General features: G+C 38.9%; 1 protein-coding gene across 1 annotated transcript; it reads left to right on the top strand.

Annotated features, from left to right (window-relative positions):
* Positions 1-445: 445 nt before the first annotated feature.
* On the top strand, positions 446-17,065 carry LOC120878535 (solute carrier family 7 member 13-like). Its single transcript, XM_040261146.1, has 4 exons — positions 446-1,223; positions 3,145-3,276; positions 12,346-12,707; positions 16,542-17,065. Exons 1-4 carry the CDS (start codon positions 539-541, stop codon positions 16,830-16,832), a joined length of 1,470 nt encoding a protein of 489 aa, XP_040117080.1. The 5' UTR covers positions 446-538; the 3' UTR covers positions 16,833-17,065.
* The last annotated feature ends 649 nt before the right edge of the window (positions 17,066-17,714 follow it).

Below are 17,714 nucleotides of genomic sequence, written 5' to 3'. Positions count from 1 at the left end.
GATAAGGATTATCAGTCCCATTAAAGAAAAAAACAGTGATGTGGATTTTCTAGTAAGTGGCAGATATGTGTGTGTGTGTGATTCAGACCAAGATCTGCTAACAAGGGGCAAGCTTATGATTCAGACCTTGTATTTTTGTCATTCTTTGCAAACTTCCTTACAGTACAAAGTTTTAAAGAAATACTTGTTTAAAGATCAAAATGAATGTGGTTACATATCCATAGAGGAAACCTGACTGGGAAGTTTTCATCTCTTATTCCCAATTAGCTGTGTCTAACTTGTTTAATTGTGTTTAACTTTTAAAATGTTTAACAGTAAAACATTTTAACCCTAATTTTAAGATCTCATAAACTTTAGTTTAATTAACTTTACAAGTTAACTTTTTTTTTTTACTATTATGCTAAGTGCTGTGAGGAAGTCTATTTGAGCAAGAGAAGAGGAGGGAACGAAAGCATTTAACTGTAAGAAGATCACAAGTGTCACAGAGTAAACAGTGAATTTATGTTAGCTTTGGACATTAAGTATCAGACTTGAGAAAATGAAGGTGGGAGAAAGCACTCAGCTTCAGCGGGTAATAGGATATTTCCATGGGACAATTTTTTTATTCAGTATCATCATAGGTGCGGGAATATTTGTTGCTCCAAAAGGGGTGTTAAAATACTCTTCACTCAACGTGGGGGTGTCCCTAAGTATTTGGGCTGCTTGTGCCGTGGTGTCTATGCTGGCTGCCCTGAGCCATGCAGAGCTGGGGACCACCTTCCCTAGAAGTGGGGCACAGTATTATTTCCTGAAAAGGTCCCTTGGACCGTTTATTGCTTTCTTCTACCTCTGGATCAACCTATTCAGTACTCCCGCAGGAATCGCTGCACGTGGCTTGCTACTAGCGGGGTACATTATGCAGCCTTTCTATCCTGGGTGTTTTGTTCCTGAGATGCCAAAGAAATGTTTGGCATTGGCTGTCTTGTGGTGCTTGGGAATTCTGAATGCTCGGGGAGTGAAGGAGGTGACGTGGTTTCAGACTGTCAGTACGGCTGTGAAAATGACAGTTCTCGGCTTCATCTCTGTAACTGGAATCGTGTTGTTGGTGAGAGGAAGAAGAGAGAACCTAGCCAGGTTTGAGAAAGCTTTAGATGGTGACGTTCCGGATGCTTCACAGATTGCTGAAGCCTTCTTACAAGGATTGTTTGCATATTCTGGCTGGGGAGTCCTTGTCCGAATAGCAGGTAAAGTTATTATTTTTAAATTATAAAGAGCTCCACCAGGCTATAAACATGCAAGGGTTAATCAACTTAATTCTAAGAAACACATTATTTCTCTATAATGTGTGTCTCTCTTCTATCAGGTGGTTGGAAATGCACTAAACTCTCTACAAATGTGGTTTTCTAACTTTGGAAAGCAAAATATTTTCTAAGTGTTTACAAATTAAAACAAGTAAGTGTAGAACTAATACAGCTTAAGGACTCAACAACAATTTTTTTTACTGAACAAATATTTTAATAGCAAAAGCTCATCAGAGAAAAATTTAAATACAGAAAATATAAATTAAAATGAAGATTACCAATTATCTCATATGTACACACATGCAGGGGTCACACTTATACGTATACTCATCATTTATTTTACTTAAAGCACATAGTGAGAATTCATAAGTATTAGCAAATTAAATGCTTTTAAATGAATACACAACATTTTATCATATGCAGTTTGACCATTTTTCAAGCATCTCCCATTGTTGGATACCAGAATTTTTTCTAGTTTTTCACTTTGAAATTTTATAGTTATTGTTCCAATCAGCATCCTTTTATATAAACCTTTGTGTATCTCTCATTGTTTTATTAGGAAAAAAGTCTTGAAAAATCTTAGTAAAATTACTAAGTGAACCATACAAATATTTAGAAATGTCTTGAAAAATATTGCCAAATTGCAACCCAGAAAGGCTTTACAAATGTCTATTAGTGTGAATTAAAATGATGGCACCTGAAGTCATCAAACCTTTTTCATTTTTTAGTCACTCAAAGTTGTGAAAATAAAATTTCATAACTCAGTTTTTCTTCAATGTCTAGTGAGAGGGCAGAGTTTTGCGAATGTTAATGACCAATTTCTTCCTTGTAAGACAGGGAAATGCCTTTCTTAGTTTGTTTTCATTAATCTGTCTGTCAAGTCTTGGTTGTGACCTGCAGGATCTTCTGTGGCGCATGGGCGCTCTAGTTGGGCACTCGGGCTCAGTAGCTAAGGCAAGTGGCCTTAGTTGCCCTGCAGCATGTGGGATCTTAGTTCCCTGGCAAGGATCAAACCTATGTCTCCTGCATTTCCGGGTGGATTCTTAACCATTGGACCACCAGTGAAGTCCCTGTTGTTTGGCTTTTTTTTTTTTTTCATTTTGTTCATAAGATTTTAAAAATGTCTGTCTTAAAGACTAGAAGTTTAATACCAAAAGTATTAAACTATCTATCTTTTAACTTTTCATTATCTCCATACTTGAAAAGTCTTTCTCCATCTCAAGGTTTAGATAAATATGTACCTGAGCTTTTTTTCTCTAAATCTTTATGTTCTTTAAATTTTTCTTTTTAATACACATGAATTGTTTTGAGGGAGTTGCATACTGTAAGTTAAAAATTTTCCAAGTAGTTAAACATCTGTGTCGAATTGGTGTTGGCAATATACAGTCAAGTTTAATCTACTCTAGATTTAGCTAGTCTAGAAACTTAACCCAAGGAGGGAAAAGAGCAGGAGCATCTACCCGAATGTCCTAGACTGTCGTTACCAGATTAACAGATGAGCTATTCCAACCCTTCATTAACACAAACTTGTACTTCTATAGTGTTGGCCGTATGGTAAGGGAATATTTGCTTCAGTCCTCCTGGCCTAGAGTCCAGGTTTTCTGAGTTGTTTTCTTATCCAAAAAGCTTATGTTGGGCACATCAAAGATACAAGAGTAAAACCCAGAATTTAGCAAAATTCCATTGCTGCTAAAGTTAATACTTTGTCTAAACTTGGTAAATAAGCATTCAACAAAGTGAACTCTTGCTGTGTGTAGTTGAGCCTATTTCTTTTAGTTTTTGTATGTTATAATGAAGCTACTTCCAAAGATGATCTGATTAGTCATTTTTTTCTGAGTGGCACTTTTTTTTTTTTTTTTTGCAGGAGAGTTGAAAAGACCTAGTGAGAATATCCCCAAATGTGTGGTCACTGCACTTACCCTCGTGGCTCTGATCTACTTACTGGTTAACGTTTCCTACCTAGCTGTCCTGACCCCAAAGGAAATCATGTCCTCAGGTATGGTTGCACAGAGCCAGAAGGAAGACACTCTACTTCATTGTCCTGAATAAAGGGAGTTTCAAGTGTACAGTGGGTCTTTTTGCATACTTCAGGAGAATTAGGCTAATTTGGTTCATGTCTGGGTTATTTATTTATCTATTTATTTAAAGGTAGACGTTCAAAAGGTCAAGCAATTTCTTTAGAGCATATAGTAAAGGGTAAGGTCTAGCAGCCAAAAATACAGAAAACACCGAGAAACATAAAAGGAAAAAAAGGCAGAACACAATGGATAGAGTAGAATAGAAAATATGAGAATACTTATCAAAGTCTCTTGAGATATACTTCATAAGGAGCAAGTGGGTGCTCTGGGTCAGCGTTTGCTTCTAGGAAATATAACTCATACACTTTGTCTTCAGACATATCTCCAAAATCTATACAGAGCTTGAGTACCTAACTTTTCCTATTAGTGAAGCGGACATGAATCCTTCCATATATATATATATATAAGAGAGAGAATTTCAGTTTGTCATAAATATTATTCAGATTTTTCATATTTTAAAAAATTACTACCTTATGTGCAGAAACTGATTTTTTGCTCTAAAAATAGACAAATTGAAAGAAGTTCAATTCTCAATTGAACTTAATATATCTATATAAATATATTAATAAAATAAATATTTTTTAAACTTTACACTTTCAGTTATCAGAAAAATAAAAGAATATCAGTAATAGACTTTCATTGAAAAGAAAAATAAGGTTTATCCTACATCCAAGCTTGACGCTCCCCAGTTATCTCAACGCTAAAATGACACTCCTTACAATATCATGCATGCAACTTAGATGTCCATGAACAGATGAATGGATAAAGAAGGTGCAGTAAACAGATAGATAGATAAATACTCTGTGTGTGTGTGTGCTCAGTCAAGTCTGACTCTGTAAATCCATGGACTGTAGCCCCCCAGGTTCCTCTGTCCATGGAATTTTCTAGGCAAGGATATAGCCATGTTTTACCCCAGGGCATCTTCTCAATCCAGGGATCTGACTCACGTCTCCTGTGTCTCCTGCACTGACAGGCAGGTTTTGTACCACTGTGCCACCTGAGAGGCCCCAGATAGACATTCACAGGCATAAAGTAGAATGAAATATTGCCATCTGCAGTAACATGAATGGACGTGAGATTGTCATACTGAGTAAAGTTAGTCAGACACATGTTAGAAAGACAAATATTATATGATATCACTTACTTGTGGAATCTATGAATTTATTTTACAAAACAGATAACAAACTCACAGGCATAGAAAACAAAATTATGGTTACCAAAGGGGAAAGGGGGAAGGAATAAATTAGGAATATGGTGTTAACAAATACTCACCACTACACATAAAATAGATAAACAACAAGGATTTACAATAATAGCTTAGGGAACAATATTCAATATCTTATAATAACCTATAATGGAAAAGAATCTGGAAAAAAAATATATATATATATAATTGAATCGCTTTGCTGTACATCAAAAAAGTAACATAATATTCTGAGTCAACTAATACTGCAATTTTTAAAAAATGTAAAAAGTAAAATGAGATGAGTGTATTTATTCATTTCACGTATTAGTAGTAATAATGAATGTGAAAATGTATGTGAAGGTACTCTAACAAAAACTGAAAGAATTCATTGCTAGCAGACTTACTGAAGGAAATTCTTCAGACTGAAAGAAAGTAACTTGGATCAAAGGGAAGGAAGAAAAAGAACCAGAAATATTAAATATATGGATAAATATAAAAGACTCCATAGGTGTATACACACACTTTTTGAATTCTTTAAAAATACCTTAGATTATTTTATGTAGTAACTCTGAAATTTAAATGTAGGGTTTATTAAATATATAAATATAACATATATGACAACAATAACACAAAGAGAAGGAAATGAGCTATAGCAGCAAAGTTGTCATATTTTACTGAAAGTAATTGGAAATTGATTTGGATTAATTTAAAGGTGGATACTGTAATTACCAGACCAACTACTAAGAAAATAACTGAACAAATCAAGAGAGGAATTAAATGGCACATTAAGAATATCTGTTTAGGGAATTCCCTAACAGTCCAGTGGTTAGGCACTTTCACTGCCAGGACCCGGGTTAGATTCCTGGTTAAGGAACTAAGATCCCACAAGCCATATGGTATAGAAAAAAAAAATCTATTTAACAATAAATAGATAAAATAAACAAGAAATAAATGATAAAAGATAACAATAAATAAAATAAAAATAAACAATAAAATAGAAGAACAAAAGAACAAAAATACATAAGACATAAAAAAACAAATAGCAAAGGTAAATACGACAATATCAATAATGTCAAATGAGAATATACAAACACAACAATAAAAGGCAGAGATTGTCATACTGGATAAAATTATCAGTCCAACTATATGCTGTCTATATGAGACACACTTTAGATTCAAAATGCAATCAGGTATAAAGTAAAAGAATGGAAAAGTTTATCATGCAAACATTAACTGTAAGAAAACTAGAATAATAATATTATTAAGACAAAATAACTTAAAGACTAAAAGATTACTAGAGACAAAGAGAGGTATTTTGTAATGATATTAATAAAAGGATCAATGCATGAAGAAGATATAACAATTATGAATGCATACACCTCTGAAAAACACAGCCCCAGAATACATGAAGCCATGCTAATGTAACCAAAAGGAGAAATAGACAATTCAGCAACTATAGCCGCAGATATCAGTATATCACTCAATAACCAGACAGAAAATCAATAAGGATATAGAAGATCTGCGTACCACTATCAATCAAACTGATCTAATTGACATTTATAGAATGCTCCACCAAACAGAAGCAGAATCTATATTTATTTCAAGCACTTATGGGACATTCCCTAGGATAGAGATAATGTCAGGATATAAACCAAGTCTCAAAAAATTTAACATTTCTATCATACAAAGCACTTCCTTCAACAGCAATAGATGCACAATACAAACCAGCAACAGAATGTAACTTGGAAAATCTCACATATTTGAAAAGTAAACAGCACACTTCTAAATAACCCATGGGTCAAGGAAGAGATCACAAGAGTCTCAACAACTATGAAAAGTCTGAGATTTAACCTCCTCATAAGGTAGTTGGGCCCAGTCTCATGCATGCCGGCAATGGAGACAGACAATTTATTTTTCATAGAATAGCAGTAGCTAGAATGTCGTTTATGCTGTTCCCCAAACCCTGATTCCTGAAAGACAAAGCAAGGAAGGCCAAGTGATATCTCCACATAACAGCAGAAGATCCTCAAGCTTAGGGAATCCAAATCTTTTATACGTCTTCCTTCAGAAGACAGGTCCCAGGAGTGGCTCTAAAAGACAAAAGGTCGCTGTTGTCCTTCCATCCCCATATTTTTCAGTCTAAATATTCCCTTCTAGAAAGCCACAATTACCACTGTAAGAGGACTTAGTGAAGAGCGTACTCAGTCAACTGGTCATTATCCTTATGATCTATGACCCCATCAGTCCAAAAAGAGAACCCAGGTGTGTGGACCAAAACAGATTTTGAATCCTCGTGGCTTCTTTATGATCACGCTGCTGCCCAGAGGCTATACCAACCAGGTAGGTAGGGGCTGCTGTGTGAGGAAAAGAGGAAGCATAAAATCCAGCAATAATCAGGAAAGCCTCCTGAGTTTTCAAAATAGGAATATATAACAACCTATGCTATTCTGCTGACCATCACTCAGGAAGCAGCCAAGAGTAGGGATCACTCTCTGAGAGTGAAAGTGTTAGTCACTTGGTCATGTCCGACTCTTTGCTGCTGCTGCTGCTAAGTCACTTCAGTTGTGTCCGACTCTGTGCGACCCCATGGACGGCAGCCCACCAAATCCCCCGTCCCTGGGATTCTCCAGGCAAGAACACTGGAGTGGGTGCTATTTCCTTCTCCAATGTATGAAAGTGAGAAGTGAAAGTGGAGTCTCTCAGTCGTGTCCGACTGTGTGCGACCCCACAAACTGTAGCCCACCAGGCTCCTCTGTCCTCGGGATTCACCGGGCAAGAACACTGCAGTGGGTTGCCATGTCCTTCTCCATGGGATCTTCCCAACTCAGGGTCCTTGCATTGCAGGTAGATTCCTTACTGTCTGAGCCAGCAGGGAAGATCACTCTCTAGGGTTTATTCAGTGACCAAACTACCTGGCCAAGGTGTGTGCGCCAGAATGTGAGAGAGGGAGAGTCAGAAATATTTCTGGGTGGATTTTTGAGGAAGCCATCCAAACATTAAACAATATCAGATGCATTCAAACGGTGCATATGAAAGATACACTGAATACCTTTGCCTTCAGCACATTGATGTGCTTCTGTGATGTACAGATGTCACACTGTGAATGGCCAAACACGTAACACAGATTAGTTTCAAGGGCCACAGTGGCGTGGCCACAGAGGGCTGATCCAATTGGAACAGCAATGCTGAAACCTGGAAAAGTACCAACAACTATTAGCTGTCATCCCAAGAGAGGGTCAAAAGTGCAATGTAGTCACTTTGCCAGAAGTGAGCAGGGACAATATCTTGTGCAAACGGCCTCCTTCACTGTGAACAAATGGTCAAATCTTGGCAGAAGTCACAGCGTAACATTTGGTGTCAGCCTCTGTAGCAAAAATATGGAGTCCTTTTTCTTATTCTATAACCTTTTCTATTCTATAATCCTTATTCTATATCATATACTGGAGTCCTTTTCCAGTAGAGGAGAGTCAGTGTGTTACCATGTCTAGAAAGATGATGGATTCAGACATTGTCACGGCAATCTGAATAGCTCAGTATCAATCAACAGTTTTATTCCAATTATTCTCATCAGAGAATGGGCTCCATGGACAGAACCTAAGGCTGTTCTCATAGCTCTGGCCAATTCCCCTCTTGATGAACCATGCTTGCATTTCTAATGACATGAACTATTGTCGACGGCCTGGGTGTTTGGTCTGTCACTTGGAAAGCCACAGACTGGCAGACTAAAGACACCCCTCTCCAGGGCCATAAACTATAGAAAGAAATCAAGGCTGCTGACTGAGTCATTTGATTTTGATCTCCAGTTCCTGAGTAGAATATCCTGTCTGTTTTCCATTCTGCATAGCTGGTGCTGAGGCTCGCAGCTGTAGCAGCCTGGCGGGCACCACAGGGCTTCAGCTTAGCTAAACTGCCAGTGGACCATGACCGTATGTTTACAGGGACCCTTGTGAACAGAGGGCCCTGCTGAACCAGCAACCCTGCTTCAGTCAGCAAACTGGGATGTAATTTGCACTTTTTCATGCAAAACCAAGAAGCCACTGGGCCAGGCTAGCTGTGTTCTGGAATACACCATTTCCGCCTGATAAGAGAGATTTTGGGGGCTCTTCATACCTTTTCAATAATTGAATTCAATTTGATTCATCCCCAGATGAGATTATCAGGCTGGAAAGTCATAAGGCCTCCATGAGTCAGGTGTTCAGTTTTACAATATCTCAGTGCTACTTGCTGAGCTAGTATTATTTTTTCAAAAGGAATTTACCTGATAGTTGTTATCAAGGAGGAAACAAGTAAAAGACCTCGAGGGGAACCTCCAGCTATAAGGTGCCTCTCTTTGCTGGGAAATGCAATAGAAAAGGGGCTTCTCTGGTGGCTCAGACAGTAAAGAATCTGCCTGCAATGAAGACCATCATCAGTCAGCAGAGACTGCTAAGTCAAAGCAGTAATTATGGTTGTGGATCCCTACTGGTGGAAAGTGTGCTCGCTGGACAGTGTTCAGTACAGTCTGTTGATCTGATCCTCCAGTGAAAGGACATTGATCTGTGAATTAGCTGATATGGAAGACTAAGTAGAATCCCCAGTGAGACACATGCTAACTATAACACACAAAGAATTCATAAGGTGCTGAGGCTTCTTTTAGTAGTAGGGGACCAGAGACAACTTTTTTTGACTACGAGAGGGAGTAAGTGTTGCAAATTTAGCCACATGTTCCCAAGAAAACTTACTTGGCAAGCAGTACCCTAAATTTTATTGGGTTGACCAGCCTGTTGGTAGAAGTGTAATAATGCCAATTCAGATCTTTCTAGACTGAGGCTTTTAACTTGTCAACCAACTGATCACGAACAATATAGTATAAATTTTGGATCTCGGATGGCAGAGTCACTCGAAAAATCTTGAAGACCAGCTGGGGGCAAAGAGCGGGGGAGTTTAGGAATCCTAATGGGGTACTGTGAAAGCCTACTGAAGGCCTTGCCACATGACTGTGAATTAGCCTTGGTCTTCAGGGGCAAGTGAATAGAAAAGAGGTGCTGGCAATGTTTGAGACAGGACATCAACTGGCGTCAGTGTGTACAGTGTCTCCATTACAGTCCCAGTGTCTGGAACAACCACAGCTGGGGCTAGAGGACACGTGATCGCTTAGTAACAATCCCCTGTAAACCTGCAGCTCCCAGTAGCCTTTGTCACTGGTCACATCATCGTTAGACTGAGATATTGCACCTTTTACCACCTCCATCGCTGCCTTGAAGTTTTCCATCAAGTCTGTGCTCTTTCTCCCACTGAGATTCAACATTATTTTTTGAACCGCACAAGGAGGGAGAAACGAAAGGGGTTCCGAAGGAACTCACATGTCCCATTATTCTCTCTACACACACCTCTACCTAAAATATCAATACCAACAAATAGCCAACAGGGGAAGCCATGAAACGATAACACTCTGAGTGGACCTAACGGGCTTTATTCACAAAGGAACTTCCGTGGGTAGAGGCCTTCCCTCCTGCCTTGGGAGTTCAACCCAGATCCCCTTAGCTGAATAGACCTTTCACTCCACAGTCCTGGGCTTGTTGATGACTTGGGAACCCATATCTAAGAACTGTCATAAAGTTTCCCAGCCTACTTGGATGGGTATAGCCTTCGGAGTAAGGAGACCTCAGCCAACCCCTAGTCATCTTTCTCCTCAACCAGAGGCTGTGGAGAAGGGGAGAGGCCATGGAAAATAAAGTGGCTGTGTGCCACGGAGTACTTTTTATTTCTCTTGAGTTAACAGAACTGCCTCCAGAACACATAAAATATGACTCAGTTCAGTCGCTCAGTCGTGTCCGACTCTTTGTGACCCCATGAATTGCAGCACGCCAGGCCTCCCTATCCATCACCAACTCCCGGAGTTCACTCAGACTCATGTCCATCGAGTCGGTGATGCCATCCAGCCATCTCACCCTCTGTCGTCCCCTTCTCCTCCTGCCCCCAATCCCTCCCAGCATCAGAGTCTTTTCCAATGAGTCAACTCTTTGTATAAGGTGGCCAAAGTACTGGAGTTTCAGCTTTAGCATCAGTCCTTCCAAAGAACACCCAGGAATGATATTCTTTAGAATGGAATGGTTGGATCTCCCTGCAGTCCAAGGGACTCTCAAGAGTCTTCTCCAACACCACAGTTCAAAAGCATCAATTCTTTGGTGCTCAGCTTTCTTCACAGTCCAACTCTCACATCCATACATGACTACTGGAAAAAGCATAGCCTTGACTAGACGGACCTTTGTTGGCAATGCAATGTCTCTGCTTTTGAATATGCTATCTAGGTTGGTTATAACTTTCCTTCCAAAGAGTAAGTGTCTTTTAATTTCATGGCTGCAATTACCATCTGCAGTGATTTTAGAAAACTCAGCAGTGGCCACAGGACTGGAAAAGGTCAGTTTTCATTCCAATTCCAAAGAAAGGCAATGCCAAAGAATGCTCCAACTACCGCACAATTGCAGTCATCTCACACGATAGTAAAGAAATGCTCAAAATTCTCCAAGCCAGGCTTTAGCAATATATGAACCGTGAACTTCCAGATGTTCAAGCTGGTTTTAGAAAAGGCAGAGGAACCAGAGATCAAATTGCCAACATCCGCTGGATCATGGAAAAAGCAAAAGAGTTCCAGAAAAACATCTATTTCTGCTTTATTGATTATGCCAAAGCCTTTGACTGTGTGGATCACAAGAAACTGTGGAAAATTCTGAAAGAAATGGGAATACCAGACCACCTGACCTGCCTCTTGAGAAATCTATATGCAGGTCAGGAAGCAACAGTTAGAACAAGACATGGAACAACAGACTGGTTCCAAATAGGAAAAGGAGTACGTCAAGGCTGTATATTGTCACCCTGCTTATTTAACTTCTATGCAGAGTACATCATGAGAAATGCTGGGCTGGAAGAAGCACAACCTGGAATTAAGATTGCCGGGAGAAATCTCAATAACCTCAGATATGCAGATGACACCACCCTTATGGCAGAAACTGAAGAGGAACTAAAAAGCCTCTTGATGAAAGTGAAAGACAGTGAAAAAGTTGGCTTAAAGCTCCACATTCAGAAAACGAAGATCATGGTATCTGGTCCCATCACTTCATGGGAAACAGATGGGAAAACAGTGGAAACAGTGTCAGACTCTAAAATATCTGAATAGATCTATATTTTTAAAAATTGAGTTAAAAATCTAAAATCTTTCCACAGGTCAAATCCCAGGCCCTAGTAGCTTCACTGATGAATTGCATCAAACATTTAAGAAAGAAAGAATACCACTCCTAAACAAACTCTTCCAGAAAATGGAAGACAGAACACATCCAAACTTATTTTATGGAACCAGTATTTCTATGACACCAAAGCCAGAAAAATTATTTACACAAAGAAAGAAATCACATACACATTTTGCATACAACATGCATTGCTCCGTGAACTACAGTGTAACACGGTTCTTAAAAACACTGGTAAACTGAGCCCAGCAACACCTAGAAAGGAGCATACACCATGAGCAAGTGAGGTTTATCATTGGTTGGTTTAGCATCCCAAAAGCAATTAATACTTTACTATATTAATATGATAACAGACAAAAATCACATTATAATATTAAGAGAGCCATAAAATGCATTTGACAAAATCCAAGACTCATTTGTGATTTTTAGAAACCTTTGGCAGTTTCAACCTACTACTTATACCAGTCCTGGGTCTTTGCTACAATGATAATTTAATACTTTCTAAGCTAATTAAAAATACTATGCAGTATACATTCTACATCAGTTGCGCAATTAGTGGCTTCTCTACTCTTTTACAGACGCTGTTGCTGTCACTTGGATGGATAGAGTAATCCCTTCCTTGCAATGGGCCGTTTCCCTTGGTGTTTCTTCCTCAATAGTTAGCTCCCTCAACTGTACTGTATTTTCAACATCAAGGTTATGGTATATGGCAAGCCAGGAGGGTCAGCTACCTTTGATCCTCTCAACTTTGAATATTCACTCCTGTCCAGTTGCAGCTGTGATTCAGATGCTCACCTTTGCCTCCATCTTAATTATTCCCTCAGACTTAATCCTTTTAATAACTTATGTGGGATTCACAGACTGGATTCAACTTGGGCTAATGATGGTGGGCTTGCTTAAACTGAGATTCCAGGAGCCCAACCTATCCAGACCTTACAAGGTAAGTCAAACCAGGAAAAAAAAAAATCCTATATTTTTTTTAAAGAGCATTTTGTACTTTTAATACTTTTTAATACTTTTTTCTTATACCAACGTAAAAAATCTTTTAACCCACTGTGACCCCATTTTAGAAACATTTGAGAATAAATTTTATATTTAGGATATTCTATTATACCACAACTAGTGAAATTTGAGTCAAGAAGGACCATATGTGAGATGCATAAGGTCAGTGTATGAGACTGACCCGTGTCCAGGGCCAATGATTATCTGTGTGTCCTCTTAAGGTACTGCCTTAGATTACCTTGTAGGCTTGCCTAGGGCTTTCCAGGCTTATCAGTTTAAATGTCTATCGATGTATAAGTCTCCAGCTTTAATGGCCAATACAGAAGAGATGCACTCTAGGTATTTGTGATGTAGTATAGTTGCAAACTCATTCATCTTTTAAAATCTCATCTCAGAGACAGAGTATCTACGAAAGAGTGACTGCAGGATAAGTACTCTGTTGATTCCTCAAACCACCAAAACCTCTGTCTACCTTAACTGCATTTGAAATGTTTCATATAAGCTTATGGAATTTCTTTTTCTTCTAATTGTCTACTATAACCCATTCATCTATATTGTGGATGTACCCAATATTCTGTTTAACCAAACAATCTCCAGCAACTCATTCCTATACTTTCTGCAAAGAGATTAAATGGTTTATTTTTACATTATGCTACTGTGTTAGACCCACCAAAGAAAATTATTTCTAATATTTATATCAAAAATACTTGTGTTTCTAGCAGATTAGTTAGTTTTCTTTACAGATCTTAATACCAAAAATCAGCCTGTACAGATTGGTATCAAACAGAATCTTGTAGACAGAGTTTGGGTAAAGTAGAAAAGAACAGCTATATTGCTTTGCCGGGCAACAGGGGCCATAGTGGGCTAATGCCCTCAAGACTGTGCCCCAACCCGATGTCAGGAGAGCTGTGAGGAGTCTTGTAGTGGAGGGACAGGGTTGCTGATAAGGGTCAGGGGGGCTGCAGGGCCTGCCTTTCTTCAATCCAAATATCCTCTGACATCTGGGGGTTTCGTGATGACTTTCTAAGACCCTCTCTCTGGAATGAAGAATGCTTTATCAAGCAGTTAAAAGTCTTCCATCTGGTGGTGGTTTTAGTTCTGCAGAAGAGCTCAAAGATATTACCATGCATATCCCTCGAGGGGAAGCCGGGCCCCGCCCCGGCGCTTGCACTCCTGCCTTCCGACTGCTTCTCCCTTTTCTCTGCATCCCCACTCCTCTCTGACTATCGACTGTTTGAACTGTGCTTTGGAACTCAGGGAAGGTCATGGAGGCTGAATGAAGCCTGTTTCCTACAAATAAGAAATGGGGGACACAGAAAGACTTTTGTACCGAGGAGTCCCATAGGCCCTGCTCAGCTTCGGGACTTAGACTGTAAGATCATGCTTCCCTTTCCACGTAGGCTGCTAGAAGCTAAGTTAGTGGTTAGTCACTTAGTCAGTTAAAAGGCTTACAGCATGCATGTCTTGCTATATTACCTTTTATTGTTAGGCCTACAAGTCATTTTTAATGGGGGTAGGTTTCAAATGATCGTTGTTTTATCAGTGCATCATATTCTAAATAAATCGAGTCCTCTTTTATTACGGACCTTGTATAAGGTAACAGGATGTACCAGAATACCCACAGAAATACCTCAGCAGTACACAAAGGTGCAGGGTTGACTAGAAGGTGGAAAAGGAAAACCAACAGAGTTTAATAACTAAGATTTTTAAAGTCTACTGTGAAAAAAAGAATACGTTTCAAGTTTCTTGTATAAACTCAGTTTCCTAGACATCACCCCTGAGGATTCTAATGTTTAGGGTGAGGACCAGAAATCCACCTTTCAAAATTGAAAAAAAGGAAAGATGATAATCTTGCATCTGAGTCACTTAATGATCCAATAAATACTGAAGCAACTACTAAGAAACTACTAGGTAGAAAACACTAAACACTTTAAAGATAGATGGATAAATTGCCCATTAATAATGCATCAATAACTTCTTAGTCTAATAGGAGAGAGAAGAGTTACACAAAATACAGTTATAGGCAAGGATCAACAGCATTTAAGTAAGCATTTTACTGCTTGCAATTGCTACTCTTTGATTATATATAAATGTGCGTGTTTGTGTATTCTTTAATTATCCAAATTAAGATATACAAATTTGAAAGATATACATTGTTAAGATTCATATTAAGGGAGAAGTGAAGATCAGAGAAAATGAATCCAACCCTGTGGTCCTTTTATGATAAAAACATTCCCCAAAGGAATTATATAGAGGTTCAGTTCTTGTCCAACTCTTTGCGACCCCATGGACTGCAGCACGCCAGGCCTCCCTGTCCATCACCAGCTCCTGGAGTGTACTCAAACTCATGTCATAAGTTACTCAGACTCATTGAGTTGGTGATGCATTCCAACCATCTTATCCTCTGTCATCCCCTTCTCCTTCTCCTCCTTCTCCTGATCTTTCCCAGCATCAGGGTCTTTTCCAGTGAGTCAGTCCTTCACATCAAGTGGCCAAAGTATTGGAGTTTCAGCTTCAGTATCAGTCCTTCCAATGAACACCCAGGACTGATCTCCTTTAGGATGGACTGGTTGGATCTCCTTGCAGTCCAAGGGACTCTCAAGTCTTCTCCAACACCACAGTTCAAAAGCATCAGTTCTTCGGTACTCAGCTTTCTTTATAGTCCAACTCTCACATCCATACGTGAGTAGTAGAAAAACCATAGCTTTGACTAGATGGAACTTTGTTGGCAAAGTGATGTCTCTACTTTTTAATATGCTGTCTAGGTTGATCATAACTTTCCTTCCAGGGAGCAAGCGTCGTTTAATTTCCTGGCTGCAGTCACCATCTGCAGTGATTTTGGAGCCCCCCAAAATAAAGTCTGTCATAGTAGGTTATATGTAGGTTGTGTATCACATCATTATGAATAATATTAGATTGAGGTACAAAAATATTAATTTTGATATTGCTTGAAAATAAAAAGTTAGAAAAAAATTATAATGAAAAAATGCTTTATGATAATAGTATGGAATGTTTCTGAGGGTCATTATTCAAGAGATCTGAATGGGGCTTCCCTGGTCGTCCAGTAGTTAAGAATCTGTCTGCCAGTGCAGAGGACACAGGTTCGATACCTGGTCCAGGAAGATTCCATATGCCACAAGGCAACTAAGCCCACGAGCTGCGCCACTCAGCCTGTGTGCCAGAGCCCATGAGCTGTGCCACTGAGCCTGTGTGCCAGAGCCCACAAGCGAGCCTGTGTGCCAGAGCCACAAGCTGCGCCACTCAGCCTGCGTGCCAAGACTGCCCGAAACCAGTGTCCTCGAGCCAGTGGCCTGCAAGCAGAGAAGTCTCCACAGTAAGAAGCCCACACACTGTAGCTGGAGAGTAGCCCCCATTCTCCAGAACTAGAAAAATCTTGCATGCAGCGATGAAGACCCACACAGTCACAATAGATAAAGAGAGCTAAATGGACAAGTGGCATGGACTTATGAAAAAAAATCAAAGGAAGAGCAAAATGTTGCAATTATTAGGGAAAGGCTTTCAGTTCTGCTATTTCACACTCTGAGGAGATTCCCTGCAGATTGTTTTCTCTTATATAAAACTAAGGAAGACCTGGCAGGTAAATACATTTTTTATCAATGAAACCAACTTCCTCCATATTAAACAAATGTTTGTATATAAAATATTTTACATTATTATTTGTAATAACTTCCAGTTCAGTTGCCCAGTTGTATCCGACTCTTTGCAACCCCATTCCAAGTCCACTCTAATACAAATTTATGTTTGTTCTCAGGTACGTTTGCCATTTGTGTTTGGAACCATAGCCATATCTTTGTTCTTGGTTTTGACACCCATCGTCAAGTCTCCTCAAATGTACCATATCTACGTTATTCTTTTTATCCTCAGTGGACTTCTGTTTTATTTGCCTTTTGTGCATTTTAATTTGGGTTCTACATATTTCAACAAGATAACTTGCTTTTTACAGTTACTGCTAAATGTTTCACCTGCTGATGACATTGATGAATATATTTCAACAGGAGGAAATGTAGAGAAAAACCCACCTGCAACTGCGACCAAAAAATAATAAATAAATTATGCATATTTGGCAAATGATTGACTTATTGAAAGCATCTTTCTCTTTCAACTAGAATATTCCTAATACATATACATATTCCTTATGTATATTTGTATACATGCCACATATGTAACACACAACCAGCACAAAATACTTGATGTCCAGAACTTTAACACTTTATCTCTTGTTTGTAACCAAAACCTTACTTCTCCAATAAAGCATGCTGATTCCCAATTTTCAAAGACTGTAGTAATGTCCCTCTTTGTGCATTAATGTTTCTGAGTTTATTATTAATATGTCAGAGTCCACACTCTTTTTTAATTGTCTACTTACTTTTTCCCTAAAGGCAGTGAGCTCCCAAAAGGTAAGGATTATTCCTTAGCCATTAAAAAATTTTTTTAATTATATTTCATTTATTTAAATTTGTATACTCTCTCCCTAAGACAGTGTGTGCATAAAAATAGACAACCTATAAAATAAATATCTGAATGCACAGGCAAGTGAGTGAGTAAATGAATGGGCTGTCAGTACACATCCCTGTCAAGGGCATCTCCCTTGATAGCCTGTCTCAGTTTGGGTTATCAGCAGCACCTCAGAAGTGTTCCGTTAATGATTATAGCTCTACATTTCAGTGTGATTGAGGCTGGAACGCTATATAGAGATGGTACCAAAGAAGAGTTTAACTAGTTCTTACGAAATATTTATTCTTTTTCACCTCCTACCTGACTTCTCTGAAACTGCTTTTGTCAATATGGCCCTACCAGTGTCAACATAAATGTATCCATTTGTGTTTATCACAGTGGTCACTGGGGGCCTGACATCACTATTCCAAACATCACTGCAAACCATTTTTAGTGATAGTATTGAAAGGATTAATACAAATGAAAATCA

This window comes from Oryx dammah, unplaced genomic scaffold (assembly GCF_014754425.2).
Source record: "Oryx dammah isolate SB20612 unplaced genomic scaffold, SCBI_Odam_1.1 HiC_scaffold_19, whole genome shotgun sequence".
Taxonomy (NCBI): domain Eukaryota; kingdom Metazoa; phylum Chordata; class Mammalia; order Artiodactyla; family Bovidae; genus Oryx; species Oryx dammah.
Note: the sequence above shows the minus strand (reverse complement) of the source record. Positions and strands in the feature narration are given on the sequence as shown.